General features: G+C 38.1%; 1 protein-coding gene across 2 annotated transcripts in view; it reads left to right on the forward strand.

The window, feature by feature from the left end:
- The window catches only part of LOC106074853 (uncharacterized), a 40,468-nt gene extending 17,737 nt beyond the window's left edge, over window positions 1-22,731 (forward strand). Inside the window, exons 9-21 of one of the 2 annotated variants that reach the window (XM_056016677.1) lie at window positions 1,620-1,786; window positions 4,541-4,639; window positions 5,991-6,171; window positions 8,796-8,889; window positions 9,697-9,744; window positions 10,977-11,012; window positions 13,558-13,584; window positions 17,848-17,917; window positions 18,300-18,400; window positions 19,096-19,230; window positions 19,638-19,733; window positions 21,455-21,530; window positions 22,484-22,731. In XM_056016677.1, the coding sequence (XP_055872652.1) occupies window positions 1,620-1,786; window positions 4,541-4,639; window positions 5,991-6,171; window positions 8,796-8,889; window positions 9,697-9,744; window positions 10,977-11,012; window positions 13,558-13,584; window positions 17,848-17,917; window positions 18,300-18,400; window positions 19,096-19,230; window positions 19,638-19,733; window positions 21,455-21,530; window positions 22,484-22,544 (1,191 nt within the window). In that variant the 3' untranslated portion in view covers window positions 22,545-22,731. The remainder of the gene's footprint in view (window positions 1-1,619; window positions 1,787-4,540; window positions 4,640-5,990; window positions 6,172-8,795; window positions 8,890-9,696; window positions 9,745-10,976; window positions 11,013-13,557; window positions 13,585-17,847; window positions 17,918-18,299; window positions 18,401-19,095; window positions 19,231-19,637; window positions 19,734-21,454; window positions 21,531-22,483) is intronic. The other variant, XM_056016678.1, reaches the window with a different exon arrangement.
- Window positions 22,732-23,743: the final 1,012 nt, after the last annotated feature.

Below are 23,743 nucleotides of genomic sequence, written 5' to 3' on the forward strand. Positions count from 1 at the left end.
CAGTCCGTCCCTGAGGGAGATTTAAAAATCCCACCGGGCCCCCACTCGAGGAGACCCCCAAATGAGTGTTCGAAATTGTTTTTTTTTAGATTAAATAATTACACAAAATGTAGGGGCTCTAAAAAGGTCAAGCCCTCAGGCTCCCTAATGATGTCGAATACCTAGCTACGCCACTGCATGCAAGTCTAAGTTAAAAACATAAATTCTGCTAAACAGTAGGGAAAAAGTGGCACTGGACAGATCCACATGAAGAGCGAGCTTAAAAGATGGGTCCCGGGTTGCCGATGTCACATACAACAGTAGCAGAAAGAAGGGTGAAAATGCAACGGCGCCTGGTGATTACATATGCCCAAACTGTGACCGCGGCTGTGTATCAAGGATTGGCCTCTTTAGTCACACAAGAAGTTACAAAGGGAAAAGAATCTTTCTCGAGACGTAAAATGCCACAGAGAGAGAAATTCTGCTAAGTGATTCATTTTCCTTGCTGATTCAGGCAAGCCATTTGATACAGTAACGGCACTAGGGAAAACGGAGCACTTGTACGATTTTGTCTTCGCATATGGAACAATATCCTTATCTTTGCATTGTTTCTGAGTATTTTATTAGGTTTTGTCTTTATATCTGTAAATTATGGTTCAGTACTTTATGAATTATTGGTACTTTACTTTTTATTCTTTTGTCCTGAAGTGTTTCTAAATGTAGTGATTTTATAATCATGTTACAATAATCTTGTGTGACTACTTTGCGCATGTTCTTTACTTTATATTATCTTGAGGAGCTTCAAACAAGAGGATGAATATTCTTTAATTGGTCTAGCCAATGTCTATTAGCATTTTAAGTTTGTTTTCATGTTTACGAATGGGGAATATCTGCTAAGAGTTTTGTGTAGTCTGTTACGTTTAGATTTCAAAATGATAGTTTTAAACCTAAAGTCTGTTCTATAAATCTTTTGGCCATTAGGATTACGTTTTGTTTTATAAGTAATGGCTAACATCACAGTTTGATATCTATAGTCTGTTTTATAAATATGGGCTAACATTACAATTTGAGATCTATATGGGCTAGGCTAACATCACAGTTTGAGATCTATAGTCTGATTTATAAATATGGGCTAACATTACAATTTGAGGTCTATATGGGCTAGGCTAACATCACAGTTTGAGATCTATAGTCTGATTTATAAATATGGGCTAACATTACAATTTGAGGTCTATATGGGCTAGGCTAACATCACAGCTTGAGATCTAAAGCCTGTTTTATAAATATGGGCTAACATCACAGTTTGAGATCTATAGCTTATTTTATAAACATGGACTTAGCCAGTGTTTCCCAAAGTGGAGAACGCGTACCCCCAGGGGTATGGGAGACTTTGGAGGGGGTGCGCGTTGCACCTCATTAACTATGCTGCATTTTTTAAAAATACTCTCATACATGCAAGATGAGGGGTACTCAGCATTACAAAAAAAAATGTAAAAGGGTATAATTTTGTCAAATGTTTGGGAAACACTGGGCTAGGCTAACATCACAGTTGGAGATCTCTATCCTGTTCTTTTATTGTTTGTCTTTGCGCAGCCTGGTTGAACTTTTTGACATCATTCTCGTTGCTTTTGTTTCTACAGAAGTCTAACCTGGTCAACATTAGAGGAACAAAGCCTTTTCTTATGTACAACATTCAGCTCAGCGCGTGCTCGAAGGACGGCCCTGGTGAGAAGGAACACGAGCTTGGAGGCCCCAGCTTAAGTGTGGTGATCCCTTCCGAGCTTTATCACTCAGAGTATATCACTTGGTAAGTGTACGTTTGTTTTTGTTGACCCCGTCCCGAGATGGATGGTCTCTACCATTCTAGAGTGTCTTTTACGGATCAAGTTGGCTCCCTAATATGAGTGACTGTAATCTGCCTACTGGGGCGTAGCTAGGGTGGGGGGGGGGAGGAGGGGGGTGAAATTGAAAATCCTACTAGGACATCACTTGAAGGGGGTCCCCCAAATGAGTGTTTTTACATAAAAAAAAAATATTACGCAAAATGCAGGGACCACCAAAGAGGTCAAGCCCCACGGGCCCCCAAACGAAGGAAAATCCCTAGCAACGCCCCTGAAAGCCTAATCCGGGTCTATAGAGTTTGTGTTCATCAAAGGATTGATTGAGTGTTTCAGTACGTTTAGTATGACTTTGAGTTATTATTAACAGACTTACATATCAAGACATAGAGGTCTATACAAAAAGTAAATCAACAGGTGTAGATTAAATATGAATGTTTCATTCTGAAAGGGAACGGTCTTGTCGCAGTCACTATAACAAAGATGCTGCTCCTATGAAAGCCAAGCCTCAACTGTCTGTTTATCTCTAGACCAGGGGTTCTCAACCTGTGGGTCGCGACCCCCTTTGGGGGGGTCGATTGACGATTTGCCAAGGGTCGCCAAAGACCATCAAAAATATGGATTGTTTTTGTCTGTTCTTCTATTGCTGTGCGGGGGGGGGGGGAGTCGCGACAGAGAGGGGGATTGTAAAAAGGGGTCGCCGAGCGTAAAAGGTTGAGAACCGCTGCTCTAGACTATATCTAAGCTACAGTCTCGATTTGAATGGATGTCGTCACAATTGCGTGTTCACTAGCAGTCACCTAAGGTGCGCTTCTGCACTGACCAAAATACCTTTGTCCATAAATAAAATACAGTTTATAACACAACAGAAAATTAGCTGCGACAAGGTCATCTTGCAGTCGGTAGCCCATTTTATTAATGCCATTTAAAATACTAAAGGTTCTTATCTTATAAATTACAGACTTTCCTTTGTAACAGTAGATAATGAGATCTTACTGCGTCGAGAACGTTCGTTATTGAAGCCCTATAACGTTTGGTCTCGACTGCATCCATGAGCCACACATCCTTTAAAATGATATATTAAACAGTAATAATAGAATATGCATCCTCTGTTTGCGACCCCTCAACTCAAGAAAACATTAAGAATCTGGAACAGACACAAAATAGAGCAGTGATATTCATAACAAACGAATATTCACATTTGAATAAAGAAAAACCTTTAGTAAAATCACTAAATTAAAAAAAGCCTTCAGGATAGAAGACTTAAAAGTAAAGTAACGATTATACATAAAACACTGAACCATACTCTTCAAATACAAAAATAAAATTTAATAACAAAACTCAGAAAGACATAAAAATAAAGGCACATTCCTCTTCCCATATGCTAGGACAAATTTGTACAAATACTCCTTCTTCCCTAGTGCTATTAGAGCATGGAATGGGTTGCCTGAGCTAGCCAGGAAAACCAGTGACTTGGCAGAATTTAAGTCATTGGTTGATATGCATGACTAAATGCATGACGCGTAGGACGCAATCATCATCTTTTTTGAAGTAACGTCTGTATTATATAAGATAAGAAGATAAGATATTACATTTTCGGTAATTTGTTAAATTGTAATAATGACAATGTCTTCGATTCCGAAGATTAAAGATGAGTGCAGTGTTTCTAGTGACCAAGTAAATCCAGTTACAACCTACATATTTTTAATCATCTCATGCAGACAAAGCAGTTGTCCGCTGGCAGCCTATTTAATTAGTCCTTCGTCTTCTGAGCCTGTCTTCAATAATGGTTTAAATATTCGACATATAAGTTTATTTTGCCCGGGACTCTCTTAAACCCATCAATAATATGGCCCGCATTACAACCCCGCCCTCACCCCCAACACAATTTTCTAGCCCTCAAATTATAAGTCGTTTATTTGTATCTCTTTCATCTAAAATAATGGTATTGCTCTTGTTGTTGTTTTCTTAATATTTAAAAAAAAAAGTCATCTATGGAGTTAATGCTAAAATTGATGTCACGATGCCTCATTGACATACATCTAGTAAAAGTATTATATCCAAAGATCATTGCTTTTATCTAAGGAATCCTCATGCCAAGTTTCACTAAGATTAGGGTTACCAGAAGTCTGTTCTTTTTTTTTTGGGGGGGGGGGGGGGGGGGAAGGGGGGGGGGGAAATCCGCGCCCTCCGCCTACCGGCATCAGTCTAAAGCAGGGATTCTCAATCTGTGGGTCGTGACCCCTTGATGGGTCGATTGACGATTTGTCAGGGGTCGCCTAAGACCATCGAAAATATGGATTGTATTTTGTCTATTCTTCTATTGCTGTATGTGTGTGTGGGGGGGGGAGGTCGCGCAGAGAGGGGGGGATAGTAAAAAGTGGTCGCCGAGCTTAAAAGGTTAAGAACCGCTGGTCTAAAGTAATAAAATGTCCGTCTTTTTCACTTTTGTTTAGAAATATGTGTTATAAAGTTACATTCAAGCTATTTATTTACTGTATGTTTAATCAAATAAACTGAAGCCCAGTTTTTTAAAATTTATTTGGGGTTTTTTTTTCGCCTTTGTAAAAGCTTCGTCCTCCCTTTGGTATGTAGGCGTCTGGTAGCTCTCATTAAGATTGATCAAACGGCTATGATTTTTATATTTAGGTCATACAAACATAGATACATACGCCTTACATTCTTCTGTTTATATGAGATATTATGTTGTCCCTCTCTGTTAGCACTCCTTACGTGAAGGGTGCACTCCATTACATCATACTGGCCACCAAGAGTTCCCATACGGAGACAATAGAAATTGACGAAGACCCTATACCTCACTAGTAAGTAGGTCTAGATTTACATTTCTTATAGACGAGGCTTATACCAACTCTGTCTGTTTATTACACAATTAGAATACGTCTTTTCTCCCACTTCCAATTCTCAGATCAAGTTGAAAAGTAAAGTTTCTCCTTTCAGAAAACTTGTGGTCTATAGGGCACATGATGTAAAGGTCATCTGAATCTGTGGCCTACAGTTAACGAGGGTGTCATGTGGCCAGCACAACGACCAACCGCCTTTACTTTTCCCCAACAAATGTCAGGTACCCATTAGAGCTGGGTGGACTCAGAGGCACCCGAACATCCCGAAATTAAAAATCCCAGTCTTCACCAGGATTCAAACCCCGGTCTCCGGTTCGGAAGCCAAGCGCTTTACCGCTCAGCCACCGCGCCTCCTAGATCAAGTTGCGTAAATGTTCATTGATCCTAACCAAACAAGAATCATCAGAAAATTAGTTAATTGAGTAGTGGTATTTTGATTATTTTATTTTATGTCATTCTTACTTAAATCTTAGTTTACAACGCAAATACATTTTTTTTTCAAAAAGATGATTTTTAAAAAAAAATATACTTTGAAAATTATAACGGACAAGCTAGAGTTTTTCCAGTGTGGCATACGAACTAGTATGCTAATTCTTTTACCAACGATATACATTAGCTGTCCAAGTTCTAGAAAAATCGTTAGAGCGGTTTTCGAGATCCTTGTCCACCCAGGTTTTTAAGCCCAACTAGGTTTTTAGATTCCACGAAGATGTGAGTTGAATAGAGGTATTGTAGAAAAGTATTAGCAAACATTTTCTATTCACTTTTATTTGAAGTTGGCTAAAGTTGGTAGTATTTAAAGTTGGTTAGCCGATTATTTAAAGTCGCCGGCCTATAATTTTAAGTTGGTATTATTTAAAGTTGCTATTATTTAAAGTTGGTAGGCTGATTATTTAAAGTTGATATTATTTAAAGTTGGTATCAGGTCTATTTATAGTTGGTAGGCCTATTATTTAAAGTTGGTATTATTTACAGTTGGTAGGCCTATTATGTAAAGTTGGTATTATTTACAGTTGGTAGGCCTGTTATTTAAAGTTGGTGTTATTTACAGTTGGTAGGCCTGTTATTTAAAGTTGGTGTTATTTACAGTTGGTAGGCCTGTTATTTAAAGTTGGTATTATTTACAGTTGGTAGGCCTATTATTTAAAGTTGCTATTATTTACAGTTGGTAGGCCTATTATTTAAAGTTGGTATTATTTACAGTTGGTAGGCCTATTATTTACAGTTGGTAGGCCTATTATTTACAGTTGGTAGGCCTATTATTTACAGTTGGTAGGCCTATTATTTAAAGTTGCTGTTATTTCTGCTTCAGTGCGAAGTATGTCTCCGTCCTAAACACAGTTGATGATGTCGTGGGCAGTGTCAACATCACAGCGGGCATTCATATAGTGCACTCTGAAAGGGGACATGCGTTCGGGTGCTATGTGTACGGACACGGCTTTCACTTCTCCTACATGCACGCAGCTGGGTATAAAAGTAAGAATATTGACCAGGTAAGCTACGATAGAAATATGTAATAGGCTATATATGTGTAGTAATAACAAATATCTTTACAAATGTTGCTATTTAACAAAGGTTATATCAAAGCGTGGCCAAGAGGCTAAGTTCGCTTGGCTCGGCTTGACTACCTATGAAAGGGGCTTGATGTTCGACACACCCGACTCGGGCAGAGTTTTGTTAACTGAGCACCTAAAGGCATCGCGGATACCCCCCCCCCCCCGCACACACACACCACTGGTCAGTTAATGAGATTGGACCATAGCACTCAGAGCATGCTATACGCATGAAAGTAGCGCTATACAAAAGCTGAAATTTTAGTAACTCACTCTGTCTGTTTGTCTGTCTGGTAAAATGTGTGTACACGTTATTAATCTCACACCCATCCTCGAATCAAGTTAAAGATTCGCACAATTATTCATTGACATTGACAAAACTAACCAATTAGACAATAAATTACTTACGTAATTCATTATTTTGTTTAATAACTGATACTTCAGTTTTCACAGTTGTTGCTACATTTGTTGGTTTTAGTTCCTTAAATAATTGTTTACGCTATTTCTCCCACACGCATTCCCCAATCAAGTTGATAGTTTAAACAATTATTTATTGTATCTAACAAAACAGTAATCAATAAACACAATTACATTTTAGTTAATAAAGTATATGAAATTAATTATTTTGCTTTGATATCAAATAAGTGAAATAACTTGCATATTATTGGTAGTTATAGTTTCAAAGACGGAGTTCTTCCCCTTTAGATACGTTTTTTTTTTTTTTTTAAAAGGCTCGTTTATATTTTGCTTGTTTTATTGCTTGTTCTTCTTCACTAAACAAAACATTTGAGACGAATGCGGTAATTCCCATATTCAAAATAAACAGACCTGAATCATATTTTATTTTAAATGTTTATATTTAGGAAAAAAATGTATAAAGTACGTCTCACAATCACTACACCATAACAAATTAGGTAGTTACATATTTGTTTGCCCAAGATATGCAAACATGTCTAGGAAAATCATAAGTGCCGTTTTCGAAATAACCGTACACTGTCGACTAAAGAAGAGTTAGCAAGCTAATAGAAGGATTTGTAAGGTGAAAAAAAGAACGTCCGAGTCTAACGTGGAGTCGAATCCTCTTAGTAGACCCAAAATCCGTTGGCTCTAGCTGGCAAGAGATCTGTGATCTTTCTCTGCGTAGACCAAAGCGCTGAACCTGAGGGTCTAAGTATCGCTGTTATTACAGCGTTACGAAATATTGAATCATCAGCAGCTATATATTACTTCTGGTTCACTGTTTCTCCAGTGAGCATAATTAACATAGTTCTGTTATCTCTAAAATCAGAAGAAAAAGACCAAAGCATTTCAGATTTGGTTAACGTTGCGCTGATAATAATAATAATAATTTAATTTATAGAGCGCTGTTAACAAACAAAATGTAGGCTCAAGGCGCTGTGATAACATTACAAACATAAACACGAGAGCTAAAATGACAAACTCATCTAAAAAAAAAGTTTTAAACAGATAGGTCTTAATGGTTTTCTTTAAAGCAGTGTAGCATGTTGTCTGTCTGTGATCAATGGGGAGTGAGTTCCAAACCTTTGGTCCGTGCACAGAAAATGCCCGCAGACCGTAGCTTCTGAGGGAGAAACGTGGCACCACTAGAAGCGTTGAGTCCATTGAGCGCAGGGCTCTACGAGGGACATAAGGAATGATCAGTTCGCGAACGTACAGTGGGATTTCTGATTTCAGAGCTGTTTGTCTCCATTGGTATTTTTGGCTTATATGATTCCATAGGATGTTGTCTTTCGTAGCCAATTAAGACCCTCTTCTGTCTTCCATGATGGTGGTGGGGGAGGGGGGGGGCTTCGCATTTGAGAGCCCATTTTCCGGCTATATACCGAGTATTCTTATCGTAGCTGGTGCGCGTAGAGATAGCCCGTTTCTCTTTATTTTGCTTCGATTATTAGGTTACCGCTTGTGTGTGCTTTCTCTGAGTTCACCCCATCAATTTGACACTTTTCAGCTTTCTTTTTATTATAATTTTGTTAGCCTTCTCCAGTGCATCAAATTCGTCGCCATAAAAATTTTGGCAATGAATTCTAGGTATAGGAATTCAGGTCGTTAACGTTTTTTTTTTTATAAATGCATTTATAAAGCGATTACCCAGATACCCTCTACCCCTTTTCACCTGGTCCAGACAATTGATAAGATCATAGCGTAATAAGAAAACTAAAAGCTTTTTGCGCTAAGCCAAAACAATTGCTAAAAATATTTCTAATCGCAAAGATTTATTATTAATAGTTCAATATTAAATATTCTTTTATTTTATATTGCATTCTTCAGTCATAAGTCAACCACCTTTACTTTGCCAAACTGGGAGGACTCAGGAACGTGCCTAAAGTAAAATTCCAGTCTTATCCGAGATTCGAACTCAGGATCCCTCGGTTCAGAAACAAAACCTTTTGCCATCACACCACCACCACCTAGAGGGCTAAAAAGTGCTAAAAAATATTTCCTAACTCTTAAAATAGTATTACGTCCATTTCTTGTACAGACCTTAATTCACAACATTGTTTTGTTTTGATTTTTAATGACATCTTTCGTTCCAAATTAACCAGACATGTATTAGGCCAGTTGTGAAAATGCAGCCAGAAGATAACATCGATAATGACTGTGATGGAAGAGTGGACGAAGAGAGGAAGGATAACCAAGGTAGGAGCAATCATGACTTACTCATCTTTAGTCTAGTGACCGGCCTTTATTTCGAATTCAGCTCTTCGCTATTAAGGTCATTGGAAAACATACACACACAAAGACACTTATAGTTAGTCCACTGTGGTTTTGTGCCTCCTCATGTGGTTGGTGAGACCTATGTGAGCCCGGAATGTTCGGCTGCACACTGGGCGGGTTATTCCAGCTGGAGCTAGTGTCGTTGGTCTTTCTTTTCTTCTGCCGGCGCTGTTCTCTTTTCCTCAGCAATTTGTGCGCCAGTTTTCAAGCCCTGATGCACTGCCATGTGCCTCTGTCTCCCAGGTGGATGGGTTTATGCTGAACGATTTTAGAGAAGCTTTGAGGGTGTCCCTGAAGCGTTTTCTTTTGTCCACTTTGTGAGCGCTTTCTTTCCCTTAATTGGCCATGGTCTAGTCATCTGAACGCTCCAACATAAACATGAGAACGAGGAAGAAGAAGAAGGCATACGTTCGTCCCCTATGCGGAATACGTGCCCTGCCCAGCGTAACTGTAGGACCATAAGAGCTCCCTCTATAGCAGCGGTTCTCAACCTTCTAAGCTCGGCGACCCCATTTTAGAATCCCCCACTTTGCCGCGCCCCCCCCCCTAACACACTTACAGCAATAGAAGAATAGACAAAAAAAATCGACCCCCAAGGGGGTCGCGATCCACAGGTTGAGAACCCCTGCTCTATAGCCTATAGACTCTGTAGAATTCCGACCTTTGATATGTGTATCAACTAGTTGGCTGATTAATGATATTTGCATTTCCATTCTTTTAACTTCTTAGATAACGATGGTGACGGAGAAATCGATGAAGATTTGAAAAGCCCAAACGGTAATGCTTATACATTTAGCTACTAAAAAAACATTTTCTGTTGTTTTCCCGCGCCACCCCCACCCCCTTTTATTATTATTTTTTTATGTTAATATTTTTTTTTTACAAAAAAAAAAAAAAAAATTGGGACTAAAACGTAAAGAAGCAAAATATGAAGATTTTTTTTTTAGGTTAGAAAAAGGGAAGAACTGCACATTTAATACTAAATCTCATTAATGTTGAAGTTATTTATCTTCTTTGATATCCAACAAAATACGTGATTGACTAATTTTATTGAATAGTGTCTTCTTATGTATAATATGTGATTCTGGAATATTGGGTGTGGGAGAATTAATCAGTATCTAAGGGAACTTTTCTTCTTCTTCTTCATTGTTCTCATTGTTATGTTGGAGTGTTCAGATGACTAGACCAATACATGAGATGAACTGCGCAGTGGTTTCCAAATCAGGGAGCTCTCCATATAGTTTTCTTTCTTTTGGGGTGATTGGGGGCAAATGCCTTGTTGGTATAAAACAAAATAATTAATAACCTGTTTTCTCAGTGAACGATGCATGGTCGTGAGTTTGAAACCTTGTGTAGAATAGGATTTTATAATTTTAGAATCTAAAATGCGCCTTATCTTAACCCAGCACTAATGGGTACCTGACATTAGTTTGAGTAACAGTAAAGGCGGTTGGTCGTTGTGCTGGCCACATGACACCCTCATTAACCGTGGGTCACAGAAACAGATATCTGCCGCATGGTCTGAAAGGGGAAGTTTTTTTGTTTTCTCAGTGATACAACATCAACTAGGAAAAGAGTCATTTTCTGAGATACGAGTTCACCCAGGTTCCACCACCCAGAAGTTTCTGGGTTAATGTCTCCAAAAAAAAGTATTTTAAAAATGTTTTTCTTGTTTAGTTCGAATCCTAAAATTATATACAAACCTAAGTCCCAGGTATCTAGCACGTATACTTATGCCGTGTACACTATAGTAGCCACGTTATATAAGCATGTGTTTCTGGGTAGCAGAAATAGTTCAACTGTATACCAGGAGGCTCGAGATTGAATCCCAACTCCCGCTGGTGTTGTGCTTGTTGAGCGCTTAAAGGGCAGCACGGAAACCTTCTTCAGATACAAATTCTCCCCCCTCAAGTCCATACAAGAGATGTGACCAGAGCGCGCCTTGTATGATACAGCATGAAATATTTGCTATACAAAAGTAATTAAAAACAACTTTATTTTTCTTATAGCAACAGAGACCACAAGTACAACAAAAAAAGCAAAAGGTAGGTGATTTAGTGATATATTAAGTTATAATAGTAACAGGGCCGGACTTAAGTAATTGGGTGCCCTCCTAGATAGAAAATTGATGCAAACCGAAAATATAAAATTAAGACTAAAAAAAATTAAGCTACAAAGATCTTACATGTAGGATTTAGAATTTATAGTTAGACTAGTAATAGGCATAGAGCCATAGAGCTCTGCTATGTTTAAGAGTAAAAAGAGACTTAGAGTTAGACATAGAGCCATAGAGCTCTGCTATATTTGAGATTTGTGATTTGAGACTTAGAGCTAGATCTAGTAGACAAAGAGCCATAGAGCTCTGCTATATTTGAGATTTGTAATTTGAGACTTAGAGCTAGACTAGTAGACATAGAGCCATAGAGTTCTGCTATATTAGAGATTTGAAAGAGACTTAGAGCTAGACTAGTAGACATAGAGCCATAGAGTTCTGCTATATTAGAGATTTGAAAGAGACTTAAAGCTAGACTAGTAGACATAGAGCTATAGAGTTCTGCTATATTAGAGATTTGAAAGAGACTTAGAGCTAGACTAGTAGACATAGAGCCATAGAGTTCTGCTATATTAGAGATTTGAAAGAGACTTAGAGCTAGACTAGTAGACATAGAGCCATAGAGTTCTGCTATATTAGAGATTTGAAAGAGACTTAGAGCTAGACTAGTAGACATAGAGCCATAGAGTTCTGCTATATTAGAGATTTGAAAGAGACTTAGAGCTAGACTAGTAGATACACAATTATTTATTTGAAAATTCATCCTATTTTCTTGTCGCCAAAAGGGACGACCGAGTTTATTTGTTTCACCAAAACTCCCGACCAACTTCACTCAATAACTATTGAACCATATGCTGCACTGAAAGTAGATCTTATCTTATATAATACAGACGTTACTTCAAAAAAGAAGATGATTACGTCCTACGCGTCATGCATTTAGTCATGCATATTAACCAATGACTTAAATTCTGCCAAATCACTTGTTTTCCTGGCTGGCTCAGGCAACCCATTCCATGCTATAATAGCACTAGGGAAGAAGGAGTATTTGTACAAATTTGTCCTAGCATATGGAACGAGGAATGTGCCTTTATCTTTGCTTCAGTTGAAAGCTTCCAACTCCACTATTTGTGTGTTGTCGCGTATTCTTTATTATTACACTCATTGATACACTGATTGATACTAAAAACAAAATGAGTTCGTCTGCTAGTCATCAACTTAATATTTTTTTTTTCCTCTATCCTCTAACAGTGGCTACAGAATTGAGCTCGAAAGCAGGGGCGGACTGGCTATATGGGCATTCGGGCAAATGCCCAGGTGGGCCGGTACCCAATTGGGCAGGTAGGGCCACCGCAAGGGTCGCATGAATGCCAGTAAATTATTTTAAGAGATCTTTTACAATTTAAAGTTTAACAATTATCTAGAGCAATCATATGGCTAACAATTTGTGGGCCGGATTGTATATAGATTTTTACAACCAGTCCGCCCCTGGTCGAAAGTCTCGACAGTCTCGACCACCGGCTAGTAATTTAATGATTAATTAGTATTTAAATATTTAGATGTCCTATTGAAAAATACCACACCGTTGTGTTCTAGGGATTCACCTTTACCTATCCCTGTCCTTAAGTCTGTTGGACCGTTGGGGCACCACACACGAGTTGTCGACCGTCTTTCTCCATTCCTCTCTGTCTATCGCCTTGGACAGAACTTCTTTCAACGGCAAGACCTTTCTTTCTTTGATGCTTTCTTCCCACCTGACGCTTATAAAACCGTTAATGTAAGGGCTGTTTATTATTATTACCAATTATGTGGCCTTCTATTCCCAATAGACAATAAGGGACGACTTTATTCGTCATTTATATTTATTTATGGTTTATGCATTAAAAAAGTAAAGTTCCCCTTTCAGACCTTGTGGTCTATAGGGCAGATGATGTTAAAGGTCATCTGATTCTGTGGCCTACAGGGTGTCCTGTGGCCAGCACAACGACCAACCGCCTTTACTTTTCCCCAACTAATGTCAGGTACCCATTTAGAACTGGGTGGACTCAGAGCGCCCAAAGATCCAGAAATTAAAAATCCCAGTCTTCACCAGGATTTGAACCCCGGACCCCGGTTCCGAAGTCAAGCGCTTCACCGCTCAGCCACCGCACCTCCTTTATGCATTACGTTAAAGAATAATAGTTCTTATGGTAGCCAATGAAGACATATGTCTGAACTTTTCTTTGTATTAATTTAACGTCTTATTTCAATGTATCAAAAATGTATGTATCAAATAGTTTGGGAAACACATGCTTTATTGTATTATATTATCCTGTTACAACAGGAGAAGGAGTTGAGGCCCTTAGCTAATAGCCTTGGAAATCCCATTTTTGGCTTCTTATACCTTATCTTCTTATCATATTATTATATCTTCTTAGAGACGTTAAAATACTACAGAATAATTTACGGCGTTAGCTAGCGAAAAGGTGACAGTTGACGTTGTGTGTGTTTGTTTAATCAGGAAAAAAAATTAATACATTCTATTCTTATTTCCACTCCAGCTAAATCGTCGGATAAATTGCCTAAAGGTAAAAACATCTTTTTATTAATCCTAATGCTATAATATATTAAACTAAATATTCATATAAATAACAATTTCATATTATATATTGTACATCACTAGATTATTATTAAGATTATTTCTGGCGCAACTATATGCAAAGGGACAATACCAATACCTAGTAATAAAATTAATATAGTTGTTAGTTCCCATAGATGAAACAATATTATAACATAGTAACGATACACATTTCACAAAACCACTAATTAATAGTCTTTCTGAAATACTAATTACTTAAGTGTGTTGTTGCGCAGATCGAGTCTTGTTTTATAATAAAAATAATAATTTAATTTTTATAGTGCATTAACAAACGAAATGTAGGCTCAATGCGCTGTGATAGCATTACAAATATAATTACGAGAGCTAAAATAACAATAATAATAATTTACCCCATTGTTATATCAACCAAGGGAATAATAACAACTGACCTCACAGATACTTTCAAGGCCCTTAACATTCCTAGAAACATTCTCGTTGCCTGTCAGAGGGCGGTACTGCTGCAGATCTACCACATCACCAGAAAATTCACGGTGGAAACTGTAAAAGGGACTACGATGAATTTTGTTTCACTTTAAAGAAACTCGATCCTGGCAGCGCCAGAGAATGACTACTCGTTTGTTTCTGACATAATAATAGTTTTATTTATTAAGCGCGGTTTACAAACAAAATTTAGGCTCTAGGCGCTGTCATAACATTACAAACACAAACACGAGAGCTAAAATGACAAACGAATCTAAAAAAGTTTGAAACAGATAGGTCTTAATGTTCTTTTTGAATATGGTGTAACACAGGGGTGGGCAAATTACGGCCGCGGGCCACATGCGGCCCGCCAAAGTGTTTTGTGCGGCCCGCCGACACCTTTAGAAATCAGGTGTGCCCACAGTATAAACATATACAAATGCAAATATTAAAAATAATATCTATATAAATTATTGAAACTGTCTCATTATAAAAGTTTTAAGTAAACGAAGATTATGCTTATCGGCTATACATCAATACACTCAATTCAAGACACAATCTCTGAGTGTTGGGTAGGCTTGGAACAAGATGGCAAGTGTAACAACTAATGGAGCTCGATCTTTGACTGAGAAAAAAAAATTAAATAAAAAATATCCCAACCATAAACTCTAAACAGGAAAGTTTGCACAAAGCTGCATACAAATTTGAACATTGAAATCTCAATGACACTGCAGTAATTAAACTTAGTAAAGCTAGGGGGTGATAACCACAGGTAGTTCCGATTTATGAACAAAATAATCCAATGTACCCGCTAGCTTAGCATGGGCAAGGCAAATGAGAAGAATATAAAATCTCAAGGAAGAAATTTATATGTTACTTAAAGGACATTGACTGTGACTTTGTTACCAGTATTTCTAATGAAGAGTGGAAGACAGATTTCATGTTCTTATTAATACCACTGCGATTGGTTGTTTACATATGAAATGTAAATGCATGTTAAATCTTTTCAAACAAAACTCTCCCATTTCTACAGGCAAGCAAAAGAAAATAGTTTTTGTCATTTTCCTTTGTTGAAAGGTGAAACTATTTTTAGTGAAATAATTAAAAGTACAACACTTATTAAGATTCCTTAATTGTGCAATTTATAAAAAGCAAATTTTAAGACGTCAAGAACCAGTCTTCAATACCATCGGCTCGCCATTTATCACAGAAACTGATTCAGCTCTAGAGGAAATAACTCCAAGCAAAGAGAAGTTCCAGTCAGTACTACCACGGGAGTCTTATGGGTGCCAGAAGCTGCATTTCCACACTTAAAAAAAACTTTACTGCTGTTCACACTATTTAGGTACACTTACATCAGTTTTTCTTCTTCTTCGTTCTCATTTTACATGTTGGAGGGTTCACATCAGTAATTCTAAATCTGAGATGAACCGCGCAGTGGTTTCCGAATCAGGAAGTTCTCCGAATAGTCTTTGGAGAGTCTTTTTCGGGTCTCTTGATTTAGTATGCACCATTGAAGTACAGCATTCTCTGGTGATTCTCCAAAAGGGCAGGTTTCGCTCGTCCGGACATTCAACTTCCGGAACATATATTATTGTCTCATTCAGTGAGCAAACATTTATTTGTGGAAACTAAACAAGTTTAATCACTGGTAAATGTTAACTGACTGTAATTCGACAGCATTCACAGGGGTAACCACTAGTAAGCTAGTTTCACAGTTCCGGAAAATTATGCATGAGTGTAAAAAGTAAAATACTGCACAATAAGTACAATTGTATATTTGTGGGGATATTGTGATATAAGAAGACAACAGCAATTTTTTTAAAATCGTAAAATTGTTTTCAAAAATTGTTAACTCTTATTGTAAATTTTCAATTCGTAGTGTGAAAAAAAAAAGAAAGAAACGTGACTATAATACTGTGTAAATATGAATTTAAAAATTCTATACAATTAGCGAGCGTATCTTTCTAAGATATATACATATATGCGGCCCGCCATTCCCAAACTTTTTTTAAATGCGGCCCTCGATACAAAAAGGTTGCCCACCCCTTGTGTAACATGTTGTCTGTCTGAGATTAATGTGGAGTGAGTTCCAAACCTTTGGTCAATGCACTAAAAAAAATAACCCGCAGACTGTAGCTTTTGGGGGGAAAACGTTGCACCACCAGAGTCCATTGGAGGCGCGGTGGCTGAGCGGTAAAGTGCTTGGCTACCTAACCGGAGTCCGGGGTTCGAATCCTGGTGAAGACTAGGATTTTTAATTTCAGGATCTCCAGGCGCCTCTGAGTCCACCCATCTCTAATGGGTACCTGGCGTTAACCGTAGGCCACAGAATCAGATGAACTTTACATCTTCTGCCCTGTCTGAAAGGGGAACTTTACTTTTTTACTTTACTAGAGTACATTGAGCGCTGTGCTCTCCGAGGGACCAATGGAGTGATCAGTTCGCTAAGGTACAAGGGCATTTCTTTGTTATAGATACACTGATGAGAGAGTGTGGCCACCTTGTAGTCGATTCTCGCTTTCACAGGAAGCCAATCGAGTGTGCGCAAGAGAGTGGTAGAAGAATCTCGACTATTCGTGCGGCTTTGTTCTGAATTCATGGCAGCTTGGCGATTTTGTTATCGGGTATACATGCTAGCACGGCGTTGCAGTAGTCAAGGCGGGAGAGTATGAATGCCACAGCTAGCTTTTTTGGGTCATCGGTCTTACACTTTTGGTAGCAGATTGCTAATGCAACTAACTTAATGTAGGCGTGTTTTATTTTTAGATGAAGGACTTGAAATAGCTTAAACAAACTTCTTTGTTTTTAAACTAGAATAAATATTAATTTTATTACAATTTCGACAAATTCAACTTGAGATGAAATGAAATAAATGCAGTAATAATATAATATGGTATTTAAAAAACAAACAAACTAAATCACTATAATAAAAAACATGTCTAAACTGTTTTAAATCTCTGGGTCGTTGTTCTAAACTTTGCATTACGACAAATCAGCTCATATTTCATCCTTTTCATTGCATAGCCACCAACCAATTGCTAGCATCTTCTCACCGTCCCCTTAGAAACCCACACACACACTTCATAACATCGGGGCAGTTTTAAAATGCTATGTATTTCTGCGAACCATCTAGATTATTTTCTTTACTTTTAAATGTACGAGTAACGAGTAACCACAGATATTCTATCTTCTCTTATCTTATATAATACAGACGTTACCTCAAAAAAGAAGATGATTACGTCCTACGCGTCATGCATATTAACCAATGACTTAAATTCTGCCAAGTCACTGGTTTTCCTGGCTAGCTCAGGCAACCCATTCCATGCTCTAATAGCACTAGGGAAGAAGGAGTATTTGTACAAATTGTCCTAGCATATGGGATGAGGAATGTGCCTTTATCTTTGTGTCTTTCAGAGTATTTTATTAAATTTTGTTTTTGTATTTGAAGATTATGGTTCAGTGTTTTATGTATAATTGCTACTTTACTTTTGCATCTTCTCTCCTGAAGGCTTTCCAAATTAATGATTTTACTAAAGGTGTTACTTTAGTCAAATGTAAATATTCGTTTGTTATGAATCTCACTGCTCTATTTTGTGTCTGTTCCAGTTTCTTACAGTTTTCTTGAGTTGAGGGGTCCCAAACGGAGGATGCCTATTCTATTATTGTCCTAACCAAGGTTAAATAACATTTTAGTTTTATGTTCTGATTTGATTTATACCAATCTAATCCGAATGAAGTCTCAGTTGACCATGTTTTTGTACTTCGTTAGGGCGTTGGCTTAAGTGGAGTAGCTGGAAATGTACTTTCAATTGCAACGACACGAGACTAATTCGAACAAGGTAAAACATACGTTGTAGCAGCGCTGCCTTATCTACGCGTATCCATAGGCGGGCCCGTTGGGTGCCGCTTGAGTTTTTGTGAAGACACAAACACTCTCTGCACTATTGTAGTTACGTTTTCACCAACTAAGCAGGAGTTGTTGGGGGTCGGGAGGGGGATGTACAATATCATAGAAATAGTTGAATGTCTATGTGTAGTAATATTGCCTACGTTTATGCTGCTGCTAATAATACACGCAGTGTTTTTAATTTTTTTCTATAACTGTTAGATTTCATAACTGTTATTTCTATAATTATTAAATAATCATAAATGCAAGATTGAAAATCTTTTTGAATAATACTATAAAAGAAATATATATATATATATATATTATCGTTTTAGAGTTTGCGCACCCACCCTTTCGAGCAAAACACCAATTTGTCAAGGGAAATCACTGGAGTTCAAACCTGGAGTTTGCTATTATCGACAGACCTGTCCGGCTGGTAAATACAAACATTATCTACATTGTTTTTCATTGAGCAACAATCTATAAGTCGATCTGCATGTAAAAGAAGCAACCTCCCCCCTCCCCCCCCCCCCCCCAAGCAATAACAACAACAACAACAACAACTTAGTTGCTCGACTGTTTCTGTATTGAATCAAGATATAATATGGAAACACGATCTTCCATTGATACCATTTGTTTAAAATCTTTGACTATGTCTGAGTGGTGTATATATATTGTACATCTAAGCAAAACTTCAGAGCTTTAAGTTTTAAGATAATGTGAACTAAGGGACCCCCAACGCAAAACGTTAGAGATTTCGAAAAATTCGCTCTCTATCAATAAAATCTTGAGGAGGTTGCCATAATCATGCAACCATTTAACTTTCGGTGGCTGAGTGGTTAAGCGCTTGGCCTCCCAACCTGGAGTACTGGGGTTCGAATCTTGGTGAAGACTGGTATGTCGAATTTCGGTTAACCAGCAGGGTGTCATGTGGCCAGCACAACGACCAACTGCCTTTACTTTCCCAACGAAAGTCAGGTGCCCGTTACAATTGGATGGACTTGGGGGCACCCTAAAATAACCCCGAAGCTCAAAATCCCGGACTTCACCGAGATTCGAACCAGGACTCGTGAGCCAAGCGCTGAGCCACTCGGCCACCGCGCCCACCTTGATGACCTCTTGACATTTCAGCCTGTCCGGACTACACCTGGGGAGCTGATTGTAGGCTAACGTGTAAATATTGCTTGGAACCATGCAATAAATTTGATGGATCATGCAGTGGATGCATACCTGGGTTTAAAAACCCAAATGCTGGATGCAGATACCGTAAGTTTGTACATTTTTTTTTCTCGGATAATTCAATGAGTTACCAACAAAGACAAGAAACTTTGGTGTCATTGTTTTGCAATAAATCTAGATTAACAATAATACATTTTTTGCGATTGGAATTATTGTTATTAATTGTATTTGCTTGGCGCAACTTTCATGCTTTTGGCATGCTCATTGTGCTATAGTCCAATCAATTTTTGTACAACAGTTTAGTAGAAAAGTGGGGATTGGGGAGAAGGTTTCCGTGCTGCCTTTTCAAAAGCATTTTTTTTATTCAATTTTGAAATAATTTCTATCTGATTTCTACATTGATATATGACCAAAAAATAAATGTATTACATACTATAGTTAATGTTAAACTGTTATTGTCATAATTATTTACTTATTTATCCATTTTTGTTTAGAATGCGATAAATTTTATTTTGGCACCAACTGTACTGGTAGCTGCATTACAGAGTGTGGAGGGGATTGTTATGAAAGAATTACTGGATCTTGCTATAGTAAGTTACTTTGATTATATATAGGTAATGGCTCAACAATGTTTTCTTTATTTCCCGAAAAACTTTAATTCTTAGAAATTTGCAACACTTTTGTGGTTAGAAATTGTCAGCATTAATATCAATGCGCTCCCGGAAATACGGCAGTGCTTCGAGCCAGGGCCCTACCCTTCACAAACTCCTAAATATAAATTTTTTAAATTTAATTATGCACATTATTTTTTTTAAAAGAAGGAAAATGAAATTAACAAATGCTCTATTTTTTTCTTCTAAAATATGGCATGCTTTTAGAGATAAATATAATTTTTAATAAGTGTAATTGTATTAGAACTTTCGAAAAAAGGGTAGTGCCTCCACAAATATTATGCCCCGAGGCCTCCATTTACTTTGAGCCGGCCCTGAGAGCCTACTTTAATAGGATTAGAGAGGACTTCGGTCTTAGATGTCGACATTGCCCGAAGGACCGGTAACGTCGGAGCACATACTTTATGATTGCAGGATGGTTCGACAGAACTTGACAGGTTTCACCATCACCTATCCCTTGTTGGACCGTTGGGGCACCATACAAGAACTGTCAACCGTCATTCTCCATTCCTCTCTGTCCTTTGCCTTGGATTGAAGTTCTGTGAATCTTTCTGTGTATTTAAAGGAATACTTTGCTTTTTTTTAAAGAGAGATTATTTCACGTAGGGGCCTACTGGTTAATTATTTCACGTAGGGGCGTACTGGTTAATTATTTCACGTAGGGGCCTACTGGTTAATTATTTTACGTAGGGGCCGACTGGTTAATTATTTTAAGTAGGGGCCTACTGGTTAATTATTTTACGTAGGAGCCTATTGGTTAATTATTTCATGTAGGGGCCTATTGGTTAATCATTTCACGTAGGGGCCTACTGGTTAATTATTTCACGTAGGGGCCTACTGGTTAATTATTTTACGTAGGGGCCGACTGGTTAATTATTTTAAGTAGGGGCCTACTGGTTAATTATTTTACGTAGGGGCCTATTGGTTAATTATTTTACTTAGGGGCCTACTGGTTAATTATTTTACTTAGGGGCCTACTGGTAAATTATTTTACTTAGGGGCCTACTGGTTAATTATTTTAAGTAGGGGCCTACTGGTTAATTATTTCACTTAGGGGCCTACTGGTTAATTATTCCACGTAGGGGCCTACTGGTTAATTATTTCACTTAGGGGCCTACTGGTTAATTATTCCACGTAGGGGCCTACTGGTTAATTATTTGACGTAGGGGCCTACTGGTTAATTATTCCACGTAGGGGCCTACTGGTTAATTATTCCACGTAGGGGCGTACTGGTTAATTATTCCACGTAGGGGCCTACTGGTTAATTATTTTACTTAGGGGCCTACTGGTTAATTATTCCACGTAGGGGCCTACTGGTTAATTATTTCACTTAGGGGCCTACTGGTTAATTATTCCACGTAGGGGCCTACTGGTTAATTATTTCACGTAGTGGCGGACTTGTTAATTATTTCACGTAGGGGCCTACTGGTTAATTATTTCAGTACTTCGTTGAACGCCTATTTAGGTCTCGCGGAACACTTAGGTCTCGCGGAACACTTAGGTCTCGCGGAACACTTAGGTCTCGCGGAACACTTAGGGCTCCTCGGAATACAATTTGGGAAACACTGACAAACGCAATATATATTTAATTCTGCTGTTTCTGACGACATTAATACTACTTGTCATGATTACATCCACAGCTTCAGGTCTGCCATTGCTGATTATTTTTACAGTAACCACATTACTGATCCCTTGCTGTTGCTGCAGAAATTTTAGGTATGTATGAAATGTGTACCATAATGTTTGGGTATGTATTTAAACTTTTTACTATGTACCAAACGGGCATCACTCAGATTAAATTATTAATTAAAGTCTGGCCACCAGCTAATTTTTTATTCTTCTATGACTATATGGGGCCTTGCATTGTTTAAATCTTTGAATCCTTTGCAGACGACATCAAGAGGCTTTGTGGGTAATTGACATTTAGTTGTTTTTTTCTTGTACTCGCTGAGATTTAAACTTTGGTCCTCCAGCAGTCCTCGGCGCTTAGGGCGGCAAGCTCTCTCTCTCTCTCTCTTTTTTTTTCTCTCACTCTGTCTTTCTCTCCCTCTCTATCACACATTAAAAAACGAATAAAATATGAAAACCGAAGTTTAGAGAGTAAGAGACAATGAAGATATCTAAACTAACAGCACACCCTGTATTGTACTGAGGGGATAATGACAACTGACCTCACTCACACATTCAAGCCCTGAGCATTCTTTAGAGCAGCGGTTCTCAACCTTTTAAGCTTGGCGACCCCTTTTTACTATCCCCCACTCTGCCGCGACCCCCCCCCCCCCATAACATACACAGCAATAGAAGAATACACTAAATACAATCCGTATTTTCGATGGTCTTAGGCGACCCCAGACAAATCGTCCATCGACCCCTCAAGGGGTCGCGACCCACAGGTTGAGAACCCCTGCTTTAGAGTATCCTCATTACCTGTCAAAGGGCAGTTCTACTGCAGACCTGCCACATCGTTACAAAAGTGAAGAGGCTGCAATGAATTTTAGTTCTCTTTAACGAAGCTCAAACCTGGTTTTACCAGAGAATGAAAACTTATTCATTTCTGTAATAATAATAACTTAAAACTTCCTGAAAAAAATAATTACAACTGTAATAAATTTATTCTAAAATTGAAAAAAATTTTTTTCTATATTCAACATTTTGTTTCATAACTTCAGGAGTTCAGAGAAGAAAACAGATGAGGAAGGCGCCACATCGTCTGCTTGTCATGATCATTAGTGGGCAGTTGGTTTCCTGCCTAAAGAAGGGACCATACAGTCTACTCATCAAGCTGTTCCTTACTTAACTTTAAACATGCAGGATTCAGGAATGGGATAAAATTGAACACCTTTCAAATAGATCTATACCTTAGCAATTTTTAGGGCTATGCTTATAAATGTAGGACTAAACTGACATAGGCCTACGTCTATGTACCAGTATATAAATATATAATTTATATGTATATATATCAAGTCCAATCATCCATTAGGACGATAGAAAAAGCGTAAGGGTGGGTTCCAACTAGGGACCTTCATGACCAAAGTCGTTTGAGTATGAAACGTTACCAACATCGACTTATCATCTTGATCGCATGTCGATAGGCGTAGTTTAGTCAAGTGTAACTAGGCCACTATCTACTCAAAGGCATCATCTTGATCTTATGTCAATAGGCGTAGTTTAGTCAAGTGTAACTAGGCCACTATCTACTCCCAAGACATCATCTTGATCGTATGTCATTGGGTACCCACTATCTACTCCCAAGACATCACCTTGATCGTATGTCAATAGGCGTAGTTTAGTCAAGTGTAACTAGGCCACAATCTACTCAAAGGCATCATCTTGATCGTATGTCAATAGGCGTAGTTTAGTCAAGTGTAACTAGGCCACTATCTACTCAAAGGCATCATCTTGATCTTATGTTAATGGGCGTAGTTTAGTCAAGTGTAACTAGGCCACTATCTACTCAAAGGTATCATCTTGATCTTATGTTAATAGGAGTAGTTTAGTCAAGTGTAACTAGGCCACTATCTACTCAAAGGCATCATCTTGATCTTATGTCAATAGGCGTAGTTTAATCAAGTGTATCTGGGCCACTATCTACTCCCAAGACATCATCTTGATCGTATGTCATTGGGTACTCAGGTGAAACAAGTCCAGAATCTACTCCAAGACATGTCATTAGACGTAGTTTAGTTAAGATATATAAGGATATAGGTGCTAATGTTATTCGCTGCATTGTAGTATGATACATGCGCTCTGATATATACCGCCTTAATGTAACTCTTTAAAAGTTTTTACATGTGACTTGAATTTATTTCATAACGATATGAGCAATAAATCTAAACATACAACTTTATATAGACAGAAGAAAGCTCTGTACGGAACGCAAGCCACACGTGATAAGCACAAACTACCATGGGCTCAATGGAGAGCCTAAG

This window comes from Biomphalaria glabrata, chromosome 18, assembly GCF_947242115.1.
Source record: "Biomphalaria glabrata chromosome 18, xgBioGlab47.1, whole genome shotgun sequence".
Classification (NCBI taxonomy): Eukaryota; Metazoa; Mollusca; class Gastropoda; family Planorbidae; genus Biomphalaria; species Biomphalaria glabrata.